Source organism: Lepidochelys kempii, chromosome 11 (genome assembly GCF_965140265.1).
Source record: "Lepidochelys kempii isolate rLepKem1 chromosome 11, rLepKem1.hap2, whole genome shotgun sequence".
Lineage (NCBI taxonomy): Eukaryota > Metazoa > Chordata > Testudines > Cheloniidae > Lepidochelys > Lepidochelys kempii.
In genome coordinates, this window is record NC_133266.1 from 67,762,540 (window position 1) to 67,783,522 (window position 20,983).

Genomic DNA, 20,983 nt, shown 5'->3' on the forward strand with positions numbered 1-20,983 from the left:
AGATACATGGGATAAATTATGCATTCTCTTGGTGTCCTAAACCGACGGTACTTCACACGGTCCAGCCATATCCTGATCCCTGTGTTAGTCCCAGCGGTAACCTTTAGAAAGGAGACTTACTCCACGTGCGGTGGGCGGGTCCAAAACGAAAAAAGCTATCGGAATAGAAGCATACTAATTACAAACCCAAGTAATACAAACCGCTAGTCCCTCCAGCCATAGGGCTCTGTAAGTACAGCTGTTGTCAGGAATAAAATGATGTAGACACGTGTGTCTACATAAAGTTTTGCTCTTAGAAGAGAAGTGCGGAGTCATGTTGAATAGCTTCCGTCAATGAAATAACGGACTCTGGATATGCAGGCTTTTGGGAGAGGCCAAGGTTGGATCCTCTCACAAAATTTGGTTCCCTTTTATCCGCTAATTGAAGGATGACGACCCAGACCAAAAACCAGTTCCAGGAGTCTTAGGCTATGTCTACACTACAGAGCTTACAATGGCGCAGCTGCAGCTGTTAACGCCGGAGCGCTGCTCATGCAGATGTTCTAAGCTGTTGGGAGAGAGTTCTCCCGTCCACTTAATTACTCCAGCTCCCGGGAGCGACGGCAGCTGCGGTGGCAGGAGAAGCTCCCCCACCGACAGCAGTGTCTACACCGGCGCTTAGGTGGGTGTAACTTACGTCACGGGGGGTGGCTTATTCACACCCTGGAGCAACATGACTTACACCAACGTAAGCTGTAGTGTGTACATAGCCTTAGAAATCGGTCAGCTGGACCGACACATGGAAAATACAGCAAACCTAGCAAAGCCAATCATTACATGACCCTCCTGTTACACCAAATATGGGACCTGGTTAGCTCTGATGGTACAACCCCTGTGTGCTGCTCCCCCAGCCATTAAGCAAGCTTTACCGGCTAGCCTGGAATTCTTGCAGCATATGGAGAATCCTCAGTGGTGGGGATGCAGTCCACTGTTTATAGGAGGGGCATAGTTAGGGGAAGGGAAGGCGTTTCCCCCATAGGGGCAATCCTTGCGTGGCTGGGAGCTGCCAAAGAAGCTCTATGTCTCTCCTTAACAACAGCACTCAGTGCCATGGGGGGGTGGCCAAAATGCTTCTGTGTTATGGCTTTTCCTAGCTGCTAAAACAGCCCCTTGTGACTGCGGGCAGCTGGACATAAGTTAGAGCAGCCGTTAGGCTGCTCTAACTTTTGTTTAGAGCTTCTGTATGTGGAAGCGTCAAAGGTGGAATCAGGTCATCTTTGCTTCCTAGTCAGGTGCCGAACTGAGTACAGCTCAGCTGGATTTGAGAGTCAGGGCTATCATTTCTAGAGAGTGTTTTACTTATTTTAAAGAACTTGTATGTTTATTCCCCTGTTCTTTCGGTTGAATAAATAATTCCTCACTGGTTGCTACATTTCAGTGGTTACCATGATAACCCTTGTATATATTGCCCGGTTTTCAGAGATGCTAAGCACCCTGTTGACTTGGACTTATGGATGCTCAGTGTTTCTGAAATCTGTCTACTGTTTGCATCAGTCTCTAAAGTGGATTGAGTGCTTCTGAATATTGTGACGCATGACACTACAGAGGGTCAGTCAATATTTATTTAATTATTCATTGCAAATAAATTATCTAACCATTTTAGCACTATTATCTATTGACGACTCATTTGGGAACCAGTCCTCTTTTCTATGATTGTATTTACTGTGTGTAAATATTCACCAGCTAGTTTATTTGAACACAGTTCAGCCTATGGAGGAGGGTGTGAACCTTTGTGATTCCTGTTGTGTGAATGGCCATGTAAGTCACACAATATTGTAGCTGCTCTGATTGGATGTTTGAAACTTTTAAAATGAAAATAAACCAACAAGTAATGAATAGTGACTAATGAATACTCACATGCAAATAGCCGTGTTTGTATGAAGAACAGCCATTCCCCAAACATTAAGGTGAACAAAAAAACCCTCAGTTATGAATAACAAATAAAAAAGGGCACAAGCATGGCCAAACTGAAGTTAGTCAGAATTCAAATGGATGTTTGCAATGAATGGGATAATTCTAATACCCTTATTCACACTGAATATCTTCTGCCTATTGAAGTCAATGGGGCTAATTATGTATTGTAATAAGTTGCTGCTCAGAATCTTGCAATATTAAGCCACCTCTAATTATAAATAAATAACCTACTATTCCATCCTTTCTGATTGATCCTGCTATCTTGGCTAGGGTGGATGTCAAGCTAATCTGTCTGTCCTCAATAGTTTAACACCTGATAAGTTTCTTAGGAGAAGGCACTCCTTCAGCTTTCTTGCAATCCCCTGCTATTCTGCCTGAGATCAGAGGCAATTTAAATAGCAATGAAAATTATTCCAGTTTCAACTCCTGCAGTCACCTCTGATGAATGCCATCCTGTGTTGATGGTCTCTTTTTATTTTCATCTCTTCCCATTTATAACCTACTATCTTAGCTGTAATGTGGAAGCCGTTGTGGCTCAGATCTTATTCATCTTCCTCCCTATAAATTCACCACCTGAAACTGTAGCTACAAAAATTATCTCCATCAGAACTGCCATTGTCCTTAGCATCATTAACATTTACATCTACGCTCCAGGTATCAGTGCACAATTTGACAGACGTCACCTTACCTTTTTCTGTACTTCCTTCTGCTATCTCTGCATAAAGCATGATTCCATCAGTAGATTCTGCACAGAGGAGGTTTGATGGCAATTATCTATACGAGAGCTGGTACCAGTGGCTCGCAGACAATGAGAGAGCAGGGAAATGGAATTATTGGCAGCCATGAAAGCTTTGGTGACATGCCACATCTTGCCTCTGCTTCGTGGGAACCGCTAGGGTGGCAGCAGCATCCCTGATGGAGAGCAGGTCTTTTGAAACCAAGTCAAAATGAGTCCAAACCTAAGAACCACGTGCCCCCGAACCTTGGTAACGTTGGGAACTGGGTCCAGAATTTACAGCTTGCATCCATTTTGAGATCTGACTCTCTCCCAAGCAGTCCATGGCATTGAAACTGAAAAGGCTCCAGTAGAAACTGATACAATCACACAAACTATATGTTAGAGGAATTTCATAGAGTTATAGAGTCATAAATTTTCTGCCAGAGGGGACCACCAGATCATCTAGTTTGATCTCCTGTAAGGGGCCTCGCTGGAGCTCGTCCCTCTATGGGGTGGTGGGGCACCACACCGCCTCGCTACACCCTCTCTGCTGGGTTGGGGAATACCCAGTCTATGGCCCAGACCTTCAGGCAGGGCTCCGCAAGCAATACAATATAAGCCCGGGCCCTGGGTCAAGGTGGGTCCAGCAAACAAACAGTCAGAAGCTCAGGCCCTCTGGCAGGGACTGAGCAAATCGTTCAACAGTAAACCTCAGGCTCCTGGCTTTGAGCGACCAGGGAGAGGGGAAGACGGCCACCCACGAGTTGGGTGACAGCGGGGATGCAGGCCCTCCCACTCCATTGCGTCCCAGCCCGGGGCCCTAGCAGCGGCTAAAGACCCGCTGCTGGGTCAGTGGGGATCCTGGCCGCAACACACTGACATGGCCTCTGGCTGTGCTGCAGCCCGACTAGGGTCGGCTGCCCCCAGGCTACTTCTGGACTCCCCCTCGTAGGGTACCTGGGTCAGGGAGGTATCCTCGGAGGGTTCCAGCACTATGGGTTCCTCCGGCTAGCTGGCGACGGGTAGGCTTGGCAGCTCCTCGGGGTAGCTGGCAACGGGTAGGCTTGGCAGCTCCTCCATGCACCAGTCGGCATTAGCCGGCCCGGCCAGTCCTTGGGTCAGCCGCAGATTGTCAGGGTTTTCCAAGCCGGAGCCAGGTCACAGGCATCTGGCCTCTCTGGCGGCTGCAGCCCGAGTGAGCTCTGGGTTTGGGCTTTTATACTTCCTGTCCTGCGCCTTGACCTCTGGGGGGGCGGGCGCAGGTTCCACTTGCTCTGCCCACTTTGGTGTCTTGGGAGGTTCTTCCCTCTGCGGGGTGGTGGGGCACCGCACCCCCCACTACACCTTCCGTATATCACAGACCACCAACACCACCCAGCACCCGCACACTAAACCCAACAATGGAAATGAGACCCAAGCATGCCATCCCACAGGAGACTAAATTATTGTTCGCCAAAGGCAGAGAACAAGAGGCACTGAGGTGCACGAGTGCCTGGGGCCACTGCAATGGCAGGGAATTGATTAAGGGAGATGTACCCTGGCTTAGGCGCCGACTTCCTCTCTACCGGGGGGATGCTCGACCCCCACTCCACCCCTTCCTCCAAACCCCCACCCCCGCCCTGCCTCGCCTCACCCCGCACTTCGCCTCCACCCCCTTCTCCAAGCATGCCCTTTCCCCATTCCTCCCCCTCCCTACCAGTGCCTCCTGCATGCTGCGGAACAGCTGTTCCACGGCATGCAGAAGGCACTGGGAGGGAAGGGAAGGAATTGATCAGCAGGGACGCTGGGGGGAGGAAGGGGAGCTGACTGCCGGTGGGTGCCCACGGAGTCGGCACCTAGGAATCCTGGTAAGCGTACTGCACCCAATGCTGCAGAGGAAGGCAAAAAGAACCAAGGTCACTGCCAATCTGACATGGGGGAAAACTCCTTCCCGATCCCACATATGGTGATCAGTTAGACCCTGAGTAAGTGAGCAAGAACCAGCCAGCCAAGCACATAGGTGCTGGAACTAGGGGTACTGCCGCAGCACCTGGATTGAAGTGGCTTCCATTGTACACAGGTTTCAGAGGAGCAGCCGTGTCAGTCTGTATCCGCAAACAGAAACGGAGGACTTGTGGCACCTTAGAGACGAACCAATTTATTTAAGCATTGTGCACTGGGTTTACAGTTTAGTTCAATGGCTCTCAGCACCCCCACTGTAAAAATTGTTCCAGCACCTGTGGCCAAGCACATGACAGAAGGAATGCTCCGTGCCACCTCAGAGCCCTGACCCACCCCATCCAGTGCCCCATCTCCAGCCAGGGCCATCTTTGATGTTTCAGAAGAAGACAACCAACCTTTACCCTCCCCCCCCCCACCCAAAAAAAACCCTTACAAAATACATATAGCAAAAAATATATTAAAAAAATAGCAACTCAATATCTGTCAATATTCAGATACATTATTGAGAATATGTTTATTTTTTCCAATCTAGACTTAAAACATACATATATTTCTGCATTCTCTTTATGGATAAAGAAGGGCAGGGCAGGTAATTTGTCCTGACTAAAGTTGTTATCCTAAAAACAGTGGAATTTACTCTGCAGTTGTGAAAGGTGTGGATGTATCTTGGCTTCAGTGGGAATTGTGTGTCTTCAAAATAGGCCCCGCTGTGTTCATTTCTCTATTTGTTCCAAACCATGTGGAATTTTCATCAACCAATCAGATTCCTCCTTTTATCCAGCCCTTTCCGTGAACTTGCATGCATGTATTTCACTGTAAGATGCATCGTGGGCCTGACCTTAGATCCATTGGTGTCAGTGGAAAGACTCACATTGCCTTCAACAGAGCTGGAACAAACCATAGATGGTTTAACTACAAGACAACTATAACTTGAATTAGATGATAAAAATAACCTGATATGCAACCTTCCTACCAGCCACCTTGAAAATATTTGTGAACTATCTTTTGTAAAGTTTGCACTGCTGTACAATCGTTTACTACTAAGTATTTGTGGTGGACAAGGAACTGCTATGAAACAATCTGAGAATACTGAGATGTAATGCTTTTCTGAACACTTTTCAGAGTGGCAGCCGTGTTAGTCTGTATTCGCAAAAAGAAAAAGAGTACTTGTGGCACCTTAGAGACTAACTAATTTATCTGAGCATAAGCTTCCTTGAGCTGCTTATGCTCAAATAAATTGGTTAGTCTCTAAGGTGCCACAAGTACTCCTTTTCTTTTTCTGACCACTGTATGTGACCTGGTCAGTGAGAGGAAGTTATTGTATATTGGATTGTAAGACTTTCCCTCTATGAATGTTTTGATCTAATTTAATAGGGAGCTGTGGGAGAAACAATCAAGGAAGCAAAACAATGAATCCAGATTAGCAATCTGTAAACAAACCCTTAGGGGACTATTACAGGACAATGGCCCACCTTGATTATCATGCACATTGTAGGGAGAGTGGTCACTTTGGATGAGCTATTACCAGCAGGATAGTGTGTTTGTGTGTGTGGTTTTTGGAGGGGGGTGAGGGGGTGAGAGAACCTGGATTTGTGCAGGAAATGGCCCACCTTGATTATCATGCACATTGTGAAGAGAGTGGTCACTTTGGATGGGCTATTACCAGCAGGAGAGTGAGTTTGTGTGGCGGGGGTTGGAGGGTGAGAAAACCTGGATTTGTGCTGGAAATGGCCCAACTTGATGATCACTTTAGATAAGCTATTACCAGCAGTACAGTGGGGTGGGAGGAGGTATTGTTTCATGATCTCTGTGTGTACATAATGTCTGCTGCAGTTTCCACGGTATGCATCCGATGAAGTGAGCTGTAGCTCACGAAAGCTCATGCTCAAATAAATTGGTTAGTCTCTAAGGTGCCACAAGTACTCCTTTTCTTTTTGCGGATACAGACTAACACGGCTGTTACTCTGAAACAGGACAATGGGAGAAGCACTTAGCTTTGAGGATCTTGTATCTTGTCTCCAGTGAAGATGCAAGCCTTGTTTTGTCAGGGTGGCAGCCCAGAGATCAAAATAATGACAAACAGTTAAAAAGCCTTTCTCAGGAAAGGAGTGGTAGAGAGGGGTGGAGGTGAATAGTTAGGGATTATCTGGGGACCTGTTGACAAAGAGGAAGGCTCTGGAGAGGAGTCTGATTCTAAAAGAGCTGGTGTTTCTCCATGTCCAGGGGAATGTAAGCCTTAGGGAGAAGCAGGCCTGCATGTAGACTGTTTTATTCTTTTTAAGATCTGTTGTCTCCGAAATGCTTTTGTGCTAAATCAATTATATGTGGCTTTAAGAGGGCTGTTGGGTTACCAGTTACCACTGTCATTGCCCTTCGGGGAAATGAACTGCAGGTACTGAACCCAGCTCAAGCCTGCTGCGGTAACCACAATTGATCCCAGGGGACTGCAGCCCACAGCCTGGTCTGAGACGGGGAGAATCAAATAATTCCACCATGACAGACGGGTCATGGCTAGAGGCCCAAGACTTGAGAGGGGCTGCTCTCAGAGAGACCAGGCAGGGCCAGAGCTGCAGTTAGCCTCCTAGTTAATTGTGACAGTATTAACTGGGGCGGGGGGCGGAGAATAGAGAAAATCTCTCTGAAGGATGAAACAAACAGGTAAAGAAAAAATATCATTCATCACCTTGAAAATTCTTCAGTGGTCTTAGATAACTGCCTATCTACCACTCTAACTAGGTTTGCTTAGAAGTACCTAAAATTGATTGAGAAATAGACAGAGCTACTCATCTAAGGCAACTGAAGAACTTGTAAGGGAGGCCACTATATAATATTTATTTTACAGATATTTGCTCCATGCTTTAGTAAGAATTTTTAATACCCAGTGATAAACAATTGAAGAGCAAACCTACATGGTAAAGACAAGTATTCAACATAGTTTTGGGGAATAGGCAGATAGCTTAGGCAGCTAGTCAGTGACCAAAGAGGTGATGGTGATATCTAGATTAGATTCACTCTAGAATTCAGGGTCTAGGCCAGTCTAGGGTTCAGACTGAGCAATGCCAAGCTCTTGTAAATGCTTCTGGCGAGGTTTAGACAAAAATGTCCAAAGTCTTTTGAGATCAGTTATTGTCATAGGTTTGCCACCATCTTTGGCTGCATCCAGACTAGATCAGGGAAACATGCCCAACCGACACCCAAATGTAGAGCGTTGAACTGGGATATTGGGATTTGAATCCCAACAGGTTTTCACATTCTCCCGCAAAATAAATAAATATCATCATCATCATCATCATCTTGGGGAAGGATCATTATTTTTTCCTCTTGAATCCTTATCTCTCCTTTCTCTTTGTTGTCTTCTTGGTATGGTTTATAACATCTGTCAGATTTATCCTTATCTCCTCCCTTGCACATAAAATGCTTATTTCGCTGTGTGTATTCTCTATCCCAATTTTTAATTTTCTTTTCTAAAAAGTGGCTGTAGATGTCCACCACTTGCCAAGACAAGAGATTTACATCTTCTAGCCCGACCACTGTGCTGGAGGGATCCACTTCTAGGAAGAAGATGATAGTTGAACTATGATTTTTCGGTGAATGGCCTCTTTGCTGAGACTGCCCACAGGGGAGCTAAAACATTGTCAGTACTGATGGTGAGAAAGGCACCGGACTTGGATCCACCAACTCAGTTCTTAAAGGCCTCTGAACAATAGTCAGATGATGGCCACATTTGCGCCATACTGCCTTGGCTAGAGTTGGAATCAGTGCCCTAGAAAATGAAAGCACTACATTATTTCACCAGCTCCCCTGAGCTTTGATGGAAATGACAACATGAAAATCTATACCGACATCGCTCACTGGGGTTCTAATTTAGTATACCTGGATGTTAATTGGAGATCCTGCAAAAGGGGTAGAGAATTTGACCCTGATCCATCATATTGTTCAGAATTTCTGTTGAAAAATATTATCAAAGTGATATTGCCATAAGCGTGTGCATATGTATTATATACATATGGACATGAATCATGGTCCTTCTTTTGGTTGGATTGTTAATGAGACGAGTCCTAACACACACGCACACGGGTTGGTTCTTGAAAAGTCTTGTTAAAAAAATGCTTTCCTAAAGACCTCTTATAAGACATTGTTCTTGTTCAGAAGGATAGTGTCAAAAATCTTGCCTAAAATCTTGTAGCATACATAACCCTTTACTCATCTGAATTCATTGATTTCCTCAGAATTTTTAGTAAAGTATCAGCTCTAAAAGATTCTGGTTAGTCTATTTGCTCTGTCTAAAAGTAAGTGTCATGACTGAATGCTCTTTTTGTATGTCAGGCGTTAGCAAACATTCCCATCACTGGTTTTCAATAAGGACAGGAGAACATCCCCTTTGAATTTCACCGGTTGCAAATTTACAAACTGTTTACCACGGTGCCATGCTCCATGAGTGACACACCTTTAAATCCCAACCCTGGTGCTGCTGAAAACTGTCCGAGTTTCGCACGGCACACTATAGAGAGCGCTCACCATGTATGATATTTGCATAGGAATAAAAAGCAAACAAAGCAGCAGCATCTGGAAGAGAACTTCAGTAGGGTCAGTAGAAGAGTAGCTGATGCCTGGAGGAAAATAAGAACAGATGGGCTGGATAGAGAAGTCAGAAAAAGACCTGGAGGTGCCTCATATGAATCCCAATTCCTGCACTAATTCCCAGCTTCAGTTTCAGTGCCTTTCCTCCCAACACTTGACTCATCTCTCTGTACAGAAGAGCAGTTCATTCATGAGATAAATAACAGACTCCTCAGTCAGTTAGTTTCCTGTAGGCATCCCAGAAGAAGTGTGTCTCTAGGAGGAATTTAAGGCTCTGAGCCAAAGCCCATTCATGTCAGAAAAAAGAATCCTCTTGATTTCACTGTGCTTTGGATCAGATCCTACAGAAGACAGGAGCGGCTTTGCAGAGCAACTCCGGAAGGGTGTTCCCTGTATAAGGTGAGATGCTGAAGAAAGCATTGAGGCATTTGTAGTCAGCAAGCTTGGCATCATTGGTGAAGGCGAAGGAATGTGTGGGTGCTGCAATAAGAGACTAATGAGTATAAAGGGGCAAGGTTAAGCATGGGTGTGAAGGCAAGAACGAGTAGGTTGAACTTGATGTGGTGGGAAATAGAAAGCTGGTAGAGAAATTCAACGTCGAATATTCTCTTATCTTCTGCAGAATGTTCATCCTCTGAAAAGCTGAAGAGTTCTTTCCATCTTATAACTGAGTAAAGGTCTCCCATCCCAACAGCTGCTTCCAGTGTCAAATAACATCACCTTTTATTACAGTGTCATTTTCAGGTAACGCTAACAACACGGAAGCAAAAGATATACATGTCATGTCTCATTTACTCAGTGCAGAGTCATTTAGGGGCATCTCCTACATCTGCTGATGCACTTCAATCTCAGTCATATGCAGTAGAATAGCTTGCAGGGCTAGCAGCTCAGCATCACAGAAACCAGTGTAACTTTGTGGCCGGGAGACATTCTCCAGGATGTGTTAATGAAGGTCTCAATATAGCAGAAGATCGAGCTGGACTATTCCATATAACTATTGGTTAAATTGGGGAAAAACAAGACAGCAATTTTCTTATTGATCCCTGGGCTAGTAGTTTGGGTTTCTTCTGTGTTGTTTTTATTGTTATTAAATAGACTTGAATAAGAAAAGCAGGTAAAAGGAATTGAGCTTCCTGGTGCTGCAGATAGAAATCAAAGCAGAGTGGAATGAGGGCAGATAATTAGACAGAAGATTTCCACCTCCACAGACTGCTTCCCTAACTCAGGATGTGCTGATTTTATCTAATTTGCCAGAGCCACTAGTAATGAGAGTTGATGGGGATTACAGGTTGCAGACGTTCAGACAAAGCGAGGGATGCTTTAATTAGTCCATTTTAGGGTGGAAATGAATTCCCTGGGCACAAATGATTTGATTCAAGACATATGGAGCCCCTTCGAGGTGAACAGAAAAGCTTTTTACCTGCCAAGACCAGAACTCAGGGTGTTCTGTATGTCTTGTACGAATTGGTGAAAGACGTCACCATGATCTGAAACATTTCATCGGCGTTCTGCTCTCATTTAATATGGAGGAATTCCGTTGGATTCAATGGCATTATTACAGCTTTCGCCTTATGTGATGGAAGGAAGAGTTTGCACCAGTACCCTCCACCCATTAGTTTAGCTGCTAGTGAGGGGATCAGCTGTTTCAGAAGAGGCCCGAATTCAGTGTCTGACAGGTAATCGAATAAAATGATTTTCTAGTGATTTGGTTTTCACATGCGCTTAATTTAGTCGTTTTTATTTCTCTTCCCCACCCCTAGTCCCACTCCCTCTCTCCAGTCTATCTAAGGGCATAGCTGGATGGAGCATTAGTGCGTGGCATGCTGGGCTGTAACATCAGCACTCTAGCGTGGGGCACACGAGCTGGTTGTAGCCCCTGCTCCCACTCACTGGAAGTTCCCTCGTGTGCTATGCTGTTTCAAACTCGAGTAGATCAAAGTTCACGATGGATTTTCGAGTGTGCAGCAGCATGGCCCACACGAACACTTGGTGCACGGCATGCTCGATTGCTAGAGATTTCACACACCAGCCTGCCAGGCACTAATTCTTCAATTGCCCTCCTTTTCTCTATGTGTGTGTGTCTGTCTCACCTGCATGCACACACGTGTTGTTTTGGAGACCTGAAACAGTGACTTTTCTATTTTTTAAAATATTTCTTCCACTCCCCATTAAAAGGGAAGGCAAGTGAGATGAAGACAACTCTCTCTACCATGTTCAAGGCACACCCTTTAGACTGGCAGTCCTAAAATGTAACCAGTTCAGTTGGTTCCCAAGCGACTCATTGACTTCAGTGGTATTACTCAGAGCTTCATCTTGGGCATATGCTTAAATACCTTCTTCAGGGTGGGGCTAGAAAATTAAATTATTATTATTATTTATTATTTATATTGTGGTGGTGCTTTGGGGGGCCCAATTGGGGCTCTCTTGTGCTAGGCACTGTGCAAACACAGAACAAAAATACAATCCCTGCCCTATAAGAAAAGCAACAGAAATTCTTCTTGATTCCGAAAAACGTATCCACTCTTCTAACCCGAGGCTGCAACACTGAAGTTTCCAGCTTTTGAGCCAGCTGATCCGGCAGCAACACACTCAGGGCATTAGGTTGGTTTGCAACTGTGAGTTTACACATGACATGAATGTGCATTTGAACATCATGCAGTCCTTCTGCCCCCTTCCCAAGAACAGCCACGGAGCTGAGGTTTACTAGAATTCTGCTCTTATAACTCTTAACACCAGACTTACTCACAAGAAGACAACAGATGAGCAACGGAACACGATCTGTGCAATGCATTCATGTGCCTTCAAACAAAAGCCAAACTGGTGACTTGCTTTAGACCCGCTGACCTGTTCTGGGTCCTTTTATAATAGAGAGGTAAGTGTGACAATGGACAAAGTACAAGCATGGTCCTTAAAAAATATATAATTCTGAGCATTCTCCTTAGCACTTTTAAAAATATTTCAGAGTTTACTATTTTGTCCTACAGGCTAATTTGTGTTACACATGATGAATGAATGCAGTGAAGTCGTATTAAACGCAGATGTTTTGTCTTATGGCAACATATAAATGTTACAAATGTTTGAGCTGCAGGAGGAAATGGGCTAATTTTAGATTTGTTCCTAGCCCTCTCCATGTGAATGGTGTCGTTGTGAGCCCAGCAATGAAGTTCACTGTCTTGTAGCAGACTGCGCAGTTCCTGAATGTGTCAACCCAGTCTATGAACCAGAACAGTGTTGTCCTGTCTGCAAAAATGGTAAGAATGTACTGTATTAGCTTTAAAGAAGAGATAACAGCAAAATTCTATAAAGATTTTTTTATTACCTACACGCAGCCCAGAAACTACTTTGCCTGGCAAAGGTCGATGTTTGTTCCTTCTCATTGTGTGTGTGCTTTCGTTATCAACTTCCATCAATGCAACTCAAGGACATTCTTACTCACATGAGTCTTCTCAATGGGATTGTTCACCCGAGCAAGGATGTGTCCTAAAACTAGTGAGGATCAATCAAGGTGAGAATTTCAGCTCTCCAAGGGCTAATTCCTGCTTACCTTGCTCCCACACTTAGTCCCACTTGAAGTCAGTTGGACTATTTACATGAGTAAGGGGCGCAGCATTTGGCTCTAGATTGAGATGACAGGGGTCAACATTTGTCTAAGGTCAATAGGCTGCTCTTGCTCTCATTGAAGTCAGTAGCAAAACTCCCACTGGTTTTGGTGAAAGCAGGGTTGGGCCCTCGATGATTTAAGTTATTATTTGCCACTGGTCAGCGTTTTTGGTGCAAGCATTTATCTTCCATTGACAGAGACCCAGTGCACTACTTGTGCCATAATATCACCATAACAACAGCACACAAAGCGGGGAACCTATGTCAGGATACAAAGCATCTTTAACCACTGCGACTGTCATTATGACAGTCATTATGACTGTCATTATGACTTCATTCAGTGAGTTATGCCTATGGGCATTTTTAGGGTGTCATTACACCATCTAGTCAGAATCAGATCCTTGTTTTGTAAAGCCCACTTTGTAGCTGTATGCGTTCACTGGAGAATGGAAGGGAACGGAGCCTTAACCTTAGGCTAACTGTAATTCAGGTCCTTTCTATGGTATTATTTGTCTCCATTCGTTTCTGCTAGGTACTTACCTAAATAGCATCTACAGTGGCACTCAGTCTATCCTTGCCACATCTCACCCCTTGAGACATTCTCTTTAGTCATGCATTGGGATAAATTCAGAGGTGAGTCTAAGCAGGTGTAACTTACACTTTCTTCTAGCCCACTTCACATGTGAGTTACACCAGCTTATACTCAGTAAGATCATAGGCTCAGTAATACTCTCAAACTCCCTGCTGTTCATGTCCATGTCTTCTTATCAATGTGTAACTTCCACTCCCTACACATCTCTAGAGTTGTCTGAAATGTTTTCCTGGTGGCTTTTGGTCAAAAATGAAAATGTTTGCACAAAAATGTCAACGTCAATAAAATGTTCTAGTCTTTTGACACCTCCCCCTCTAACCAACCCCCCTCCCCGCCAAAACTAAAAACAAAATATTTTCAGTAAAATGGTTTGGTAGATTTTTGGTAGATTTTTTTTCCCCAAAACTGAAAAATGTTACCAGAAATGGAATCTGGAAATGCAAAACTTTTTACCAAAACCCATTTTTTGACCTTGGGCAAATCACTTCATCTCCCTATGCTTCAGCTTCCCACTGTGTGGAATGGGATAATGATCCTGACCTCCTTTGCAAAGTACGTTGAGATCTACTGATGAAAAGTGCTTTGTTAGAGCTAGGTATAATTATTATACTCACCCCCAAGCCATTTAAGATCAAGAGCCCAGGTCTGTTAAGGACGGTGGGTTTCTGAGGCAAGGGAGGATGGTGGGGAAGAAATATGGGAGATTAAGGCTCACCAGTTATCTGTCTGTCCATGTCACCTCTTTGTTATTATAGGAAACATGATGAGCATTCCTGTTTGGCATTATTGTTTCTACTGGCATCTTGATAGTTGACCTCTCATCTTGGGGGACTGTATCCTGGGATCCAGGGACTCTGAAAATGTTTGGGGATTGGGATGGATAATCAGCTGAACACGAGCTCCCCGTACAACATTGTGGCCAAAAGGGCTAATGTAATCCTTGGATGCATAAACAGGAATCTCAAGTATGAGCAGAGAACTTACTTTACCTCTGTATTTGGCACTGGAGTGATGGCTGCTGGAATCCTGTGTCCAGTTCTGGTGCCCACCATTCAAGACAGATGTTGATAAATTGGGGAGGGTTCCGAGAAAGGCCATGAGAATGATAAAAGGATTAGAAAACATGCCTTACAGTGACTGACTCTAGGAGCTCAATCTATTTAGCTTAACAAAACGGTTCAAGGGTGATATGATTTCAGTCCATAACTACCTACATGCGGAATAAATATTTAATAGTGGGCTCTTCAGTCTAGCAGAGAAAGGTGTAACATGTAATTAACCATGGAAACAGTTTACCAAGGGTCAAGGTGGATTCTCCATCGCTAACTGTTTTTAAATCAAGACTGGATGTTTTTCTAAGAGATCTGCTCTAGGAATAATTTTGAGGAAGTTCTATGATCTGTAATCTACAGGAGGTCAGGTTAGATAATCATAATGGTCCCTTCTGACCTTGGAATCTATGGCTCTGTGAAATCCTTGGTACCTTGATTGCAAAAGCATAGAAAGATATCGAATGGGTCACCTCACCCTCCGAAGCCCTCTGACATATGCTAAAAGGAGGTTTTGCATCACTTTCCAGAAGAAGCCAGCTACCCATGTTCAGACCAAGCTTTTATTTCTGAAAACTCCACTGCACACAGTCAATTAAAGATAAGTTTCACAAATACGCTCATGGATCATTCTGTTTGACAATCTCACTTAACAGAGTGATACAATTTTTTCCCCCACCCTACAGCTTTTGTTTTCCATTAAAGAAAACTATTTCAGTGGAAAGATATGTTGTGATCAAAAGATTTCGGCTCAGTCTTACTGCTTGTCTGGTTATTGTTCTATAAAGCCAAATGAAAGAGATTTGGGGATATGATTAAATCTGCAGAGCAGTGTGCAATGCACATTCTCATTTGAAAAGTTATTCCTTATGAATTTAGCTCGAAAGGCCATTATTGTTGGTTAAGATAGAGCCCCATGTCCTTTGCTGTGCTTTCTTTTGTAAGCAGTGTAACTTGCTTGTGTGGGTAACTGTTGCTGTCATTAACTGGAGAATAATTTCCTTTTGATAGATTGAGAATGATTTTCATGCCTGTCTTAATTATGTGTTGCCAAGGGCAGAAGCGCTGTGCAGAAGGAAGGTTAATGCAGAAATGTGTTGACTCTACCCTACCTGACCTGAAGATTCATAAGCAGCCAATATCAATTCCTTTCCCATGCATCCTGAACAAGCGGGTCTGGAAATTTACTCCTAATTGTCCAAAGAAATAGAACTGTTATCCTGTGCTTTGAAAAATTCAGTGGAATGACTGCAAAGCTTGTTATATCAGGCAGCTTAATTGAGTTGCACATACAGTAGGCAGAGTTCATTGCAAGGCTAAAATTTGGGAGGAAACATTCCTTCTTTCATGTCCCATTGTCCAAATTGTCACAGTACATTTTAAGGGTGATGGCTCCAGGTACTGTACAGGGTTTTTGACTAATGATGGAAGGTTACTGGATTTCAAGTTCTCCAGGAGTGACAGAATACAAAATTATTGCCCCAAGTTGTTCTTTATGGTCATTTTGACTTTTCCAGATAAAAGTCTGTCAACTATTGTGAACTTTTGTCTCCACATGATCTTAAACTTGCCTGTTATTATTTAAATCAAGCTCGAGACCGCCCTGGTCTGTGATGTCCCTCCTGCCCCATGGGCTTTACTTTATCTCAACAAGAAAACTGTCCGCTCATTTCACACTGAAGCAAGAGCAGCAGCCTATATAAGCAAATTCCCACTAAGATGTCCCCTGAGCTTTTTCGCCTAGGTCTTTCTGCACATGAGAGTGTGTTGTTATTTCTCATCTTGTATTTTGTCACGTGCTCTTGGACCCTTCCATCTCTAACATCCAGCATGAGACGCTACCCATCTTTTTCACCACTACTTGTTGCTAATTATGGGTCAGAACTGCAGCTAGTGTTGTTCAGGAGACGCACCCTTGGATACAACTGAGCATCCAGCCAATTGTCTCCCAATCAGCCTGTCGTACTGTGAAATTGGTCTGTCCCCTTGTTTGCTTCTTGTCACCTAACACAACTTCCATTGTTACTCTCACCAAAGGCCTGTCTTGAAGTTGGCGAGTGGTGCTTGGATTTGTGAGTAAGGGACCCAGTCTCAGAGCCAGAGCTCATTATCAGTGGATGGACATACTTTAAAGCTCTTTCCTAAGGATAATTGGGAGGTTGCTCTTTATGATGCCTTGAATCCTCTTGAATACACTCTGGCACAGAGTGCATTCGTTTTTTTCTTTTTTTAAGTTTATGATCTTCCAATTCTTTTAATCTGATTTAAGCTGCTGTCCAAGTTAAATGGGTTCTTATCGCCTTTGGATCATGGGGAAAAATGTACAAGATGAGAGAAACTTCCCCATGCACCGGATTGTTTGCCTAGGACCAAGTCCTTAGGACTTGAGGATTTGGCTCTTACGTTTTAAAGTTAAACAAGGAGAACAGCTCGGCTATAGACCATAGTCCTCTGGGAAGACGAGATAGGTTGTTTTTTTCCTATGCTGTTCTGAGTTAGCTACAGTGTGATCTTTACCCACTGCTCTAAATTGGCTCTGCTTGATATAGTTCCACGTCAGGTTTGCATCCCACTTCCCATTCACTGCTCTGCTAAAGAAAAATCCAGATACATTTTAAAATTAAAAGAATCTAGACTGGTTTGGGAAGTGTAGTTGTGAGTGAAAACAAGGAAAGGGCAAAATAAGATTATGCAGTAAATTCCCAGAGGTCTCTATTCTCATGAATTATGGGCACTATTTAAAAATTCTTTCCCAAAATAATGTTGACATTAGCAAGAATTCATCACTGGGGCTTTTGTGGCATGCCTATGTCACAGAAATTAATTTAAAAATCCAATAAACGCAGCCCTAGACTAGTTAACATTTTTCTTCACTAAAGTGTGAAATTCTTTTCAGAGCAAAAGCTTTCTCACCCACTTACATGCACATTAATGCAGTTGCTAAAATATTAGACTGTGCCCTGGCATTTTCATTTTCAGGAGGGATGAGCAAAATAAGCCTTATACGTTTCTGATTTGGGCTCTGGCTTTCACTTTAATTTAATTTTTGTTGCCACTAACCCTCAAGAAGGTAATTAGTTGCACACAACAAAACAGATGAAACCTAACACATCTGCAATGAAATACTTTCTGGCAACTGTACTTATTCACTAGCTGCATAGACTACGGGTGAGATTCATGGTGAAATACTGGATAGGAGAAAGATGTTTCATAGGCAATCTGTCACCTGCGTCTGTAATTAAAGTTTTAAATTATCACAGTTGATACAGATTTTAAAATAAAAAGTCTGATCCTTTCCTCTGTACAAGGAAGAGTCCCATTGATTTCAGCTAGAGTTTTACGTGGGCAAAGAGGCCAGGATCCGGCACAGTTATTATGTACATTTATTTTAATAGGCTATAAATATTAAAAATTTCCTCATCTTTGAGGGCATGGGCACAAATTAATGTAAATAACAATTTATTTCCTTGCATAGAAATCCACATTTCACCTAAGCTTCTTTCTTAATTTACTTAGAATATACGCTCATTACTCATTATTTTGGAGTTTGAGTTAATTTATCATAGAACCACAGAAGATTAGGGTTGGAAGAGACCTCAGGAGGTCATCTAATCCAACACCCTGCTCAAAGCAGGACCAACCCCAACTAAATCATCCCAGCCAGGGGCTTTGTCAAGCCTGACCTTAAAAACCTCTAAGGAAGGAGATTCCACCACCTCCCTAGGTAGCCCATCCCAGTGCTTCACCACCCTCCTAGTGAAATAGTTTTTCCTAATATCCAAGATCTCCCACACGGCAACTTGAGACCATTGCTCCTTGTTTTGTCATCTGCTGCCACTGAAAACAGCCTAGCTCCATCCTCTTTGGAACCCCCCTTAAGGTAGTTAAAGGCTGCTATCAAAAGCCCCATCACTCTTCTCTTCTGCAGACTAAATAAGCCCAGTTCCCTCAGCCTCTCCTCATAAATCATGTGCCCCAGCCCCCTAATCATTTTTGTTGCCCTCTGCTGGACTGTCTCCAATTTGTCCACATCCTTTCTATAGTGGGGGGGGGGCCAAAACTGGACAAAATACTCAGATGTGGCCTCACCAGTGCTGAATAGAGGGAAATAATCACTTCCCTCAATCTGCTGGCTGTACTCCTACTAATGCAACCCAATATGCAGTTAGACTTCTTGGCAACAAGGGCACAAGGCTGACTCATATCCAGCTTCTCATCCACTGTAATCCCCAGGTCCTTTTCTGCAGAACTGCTGCTTAACCAGTCGGCCCCCAGCCTGTAGCAGTGCATGGGATTCTTCCGTCCTAAGTGCAGGACTCCGCACTTGTCCTTGTAGAACCTCATCAGATTTCTTTTGGCCCAATCCTCTAATTTGTCTAGGTCACTCTGGACCCTATCCCTACCCTCCATCGTATCTACTTCTCCCGCAGCTTAGTGTCATCTTCAAACTTGCTGAGAGCGCAATCCATCCTATCATCCAGACCATTAATGAAGATGTTGAACTAAACCAGGTCCAGGACCAGTGTTCCCTCTAATTTTTGACAACTATGTGCGGAATGTATTTTGTTATGTGCACCAATATGGAGGTGATGTGTGACACATAACATTCATATTGGTGCACATAACAAAATGCATGTAGTAGGGTGGGGCCAAAGGTTTCGGAGTGTGGGAGAGGGCTCTGGGGCAGAGGGTTGGGGAGCGAGGCTGAAGGGTTTGGGGTGCAGGCTGCCCGGACTGCAGTGGGGAGAGAGGACTCCGTCCAGCCCTCTCTCACTGCAGCAGCTCGGGGCTGGGGGAGAGGCGCCTCTCCCCGGCAGCAGCAAGTCTGGGTCCTGTGCCTGTAACCACTAGTCTGTTGCTGCAGGGCTTGGAAGGTTGGGAAGATGTTATTTCCCATGGTAGAAGCCTGCACATGATTTATTTTAATTTGGGGAAGATGGTGTGCCTACAGCAACCACACGATCATGACAAGTTGGAGGGCTGTGGCCCAGTGGCAGGGAAAGTCCGAGACAACTGGAGATCTCTGCTTGCTGCAGTCTTCATCCACTTTCACAGCTGTTGAGATCCGAGGACCCTCTTTTGCCTGATCTACCACTGAGGACTTGGGGGATTGGGCGGAGCTTTGCCTGGGACCTCCCCTCAGACCTGTTCGCCTTGGGAGACCCTACCAGGAACATGAAGCTCCTGACAACTTAGCTCTGAGGATCATTGGAACACACATGCCCCTTCATCACAACAAGGTGACAGCCCCCAAAGAGATGAACTGAATTAATGTACATTAGGAATAGATACCTTTGGAAATTAGGTTGCTTTAGAGTTCAGCATACAATTTGTGGGGTAAAGGAAGCAAAATAGCATTCGGAGGTCTGGTGGAAGATCACACCTCTTACAGAACTATTATTAGCCCTTTTTCTTCTTCTTAACCCCTTTCTTCTAGCGTAAACATCTTGAAGACGCTAAATATTTGGTCAGGTTATGGGCACACAGAAAGAGATGCCATTTAAAAGGCTAGGTAGTAGGTGGCAAATTAATTTTTCACTGGGGCTGTGGCAAGACTAAAGGAAACAGATAGAGAATGTCCTTTACTTATTGGTATCCCCTGACTCTTCTATGGTGTTTGAGTCCAAGGTGCTACCTGGGATGGTATAATCTTCAGTCACTCTGGAAGCACATTTGCATACACTTAAAGCCATAGAAGAAAACAACCATTTATGTATATGGCAGCCATAACTATTGTTAGCAATGAATGGGTAAAACCCAGAAGAAAGACTGGGCCAGATCTTCATCTGGTGTGAATTGCAGTCAATGGAGCCGCTTTAATTTACAACAGCTAAGGATTTGACCTATTGATCCGCTTTAACCAAAAGTGTGTGGATTAGCGTGGTAGGCAAAGAACTGATCCAGAAAAGACAGACTGAGTATCTGGGAAATCTGCAGTGTATGCTAGGATTCCTTGCTGTGATAAGAAACACAGGTTGAGAAAAGCCCATGGGACAACTTTGTTGAAACTTTGTGTAAAAACTTGGGAATCACTGTTAATCCTTTACACTGAGAAGTGTCTTCAGATTCCAGCATCTCCCTATCTCCAGGGCAGTACTTCTGGACCGTGTACATCAAGATCAGGTTGGGAGCATAGGTAAACTGACAGAACCGGAGCAGTTCAGAAGGTACTAAAATGAAAGCAGGCATGTCATTATTATTCCCAGGGCAATCAAATCATCACAGTAATTTAGAAGAGTATGAATGATGTTTGTATCCAATTATGCTACTGCAAACCATTTGGCTGCCTTAGAGACCTAGGACAGATCCTCAACTGGTGTAAATCAGTGCAGCCCCATTGAAGCTAATGGACCTACACTGATTTACACTAGCTAAGGATCTGGCCATCGAATCTAATGTCTATGACTGAGAGGCAAACTATGAAAGATGTTCTACTGGTCAAGCTTTCTGAAAGAATTACAGAAGGGTTTACTTTGCTCCTCCACAGGGTTTGGATTATTAGTCATAGCTGTATGAAAAGAGCTGCCGAGGCTGGTTTCATGTATTTCT

The 20,983-nt window shown here is 44.0% G+C and overlaps 1 protein-coding gene across 3 annotated transcripts in view; it reads left to right on the forward strand.

The window, feature by feature from the left end:
• The window catches only part of VWC2L (von Willebrand factor C domain containing 2 like), a 128,633-nt gene that overhangs the window by 19,649 nt on the left and 88,001 nt on the right, over positions 1–20,983 (forward strand). For all 3 annotated transcript variants that reach the window (XM_073306732.1, XM_073306731.1, XM_073306730.1), the window contains exon 3: positions 12,315–12,444. In XM_073306732.1, the coding sequence (XP_073162833.1) occupies positions 12,315–12,444 (130 nt within the window). The remainder of the gene's footprint in view (positions 1–12,314; positions 12,445–20,983) is intronic.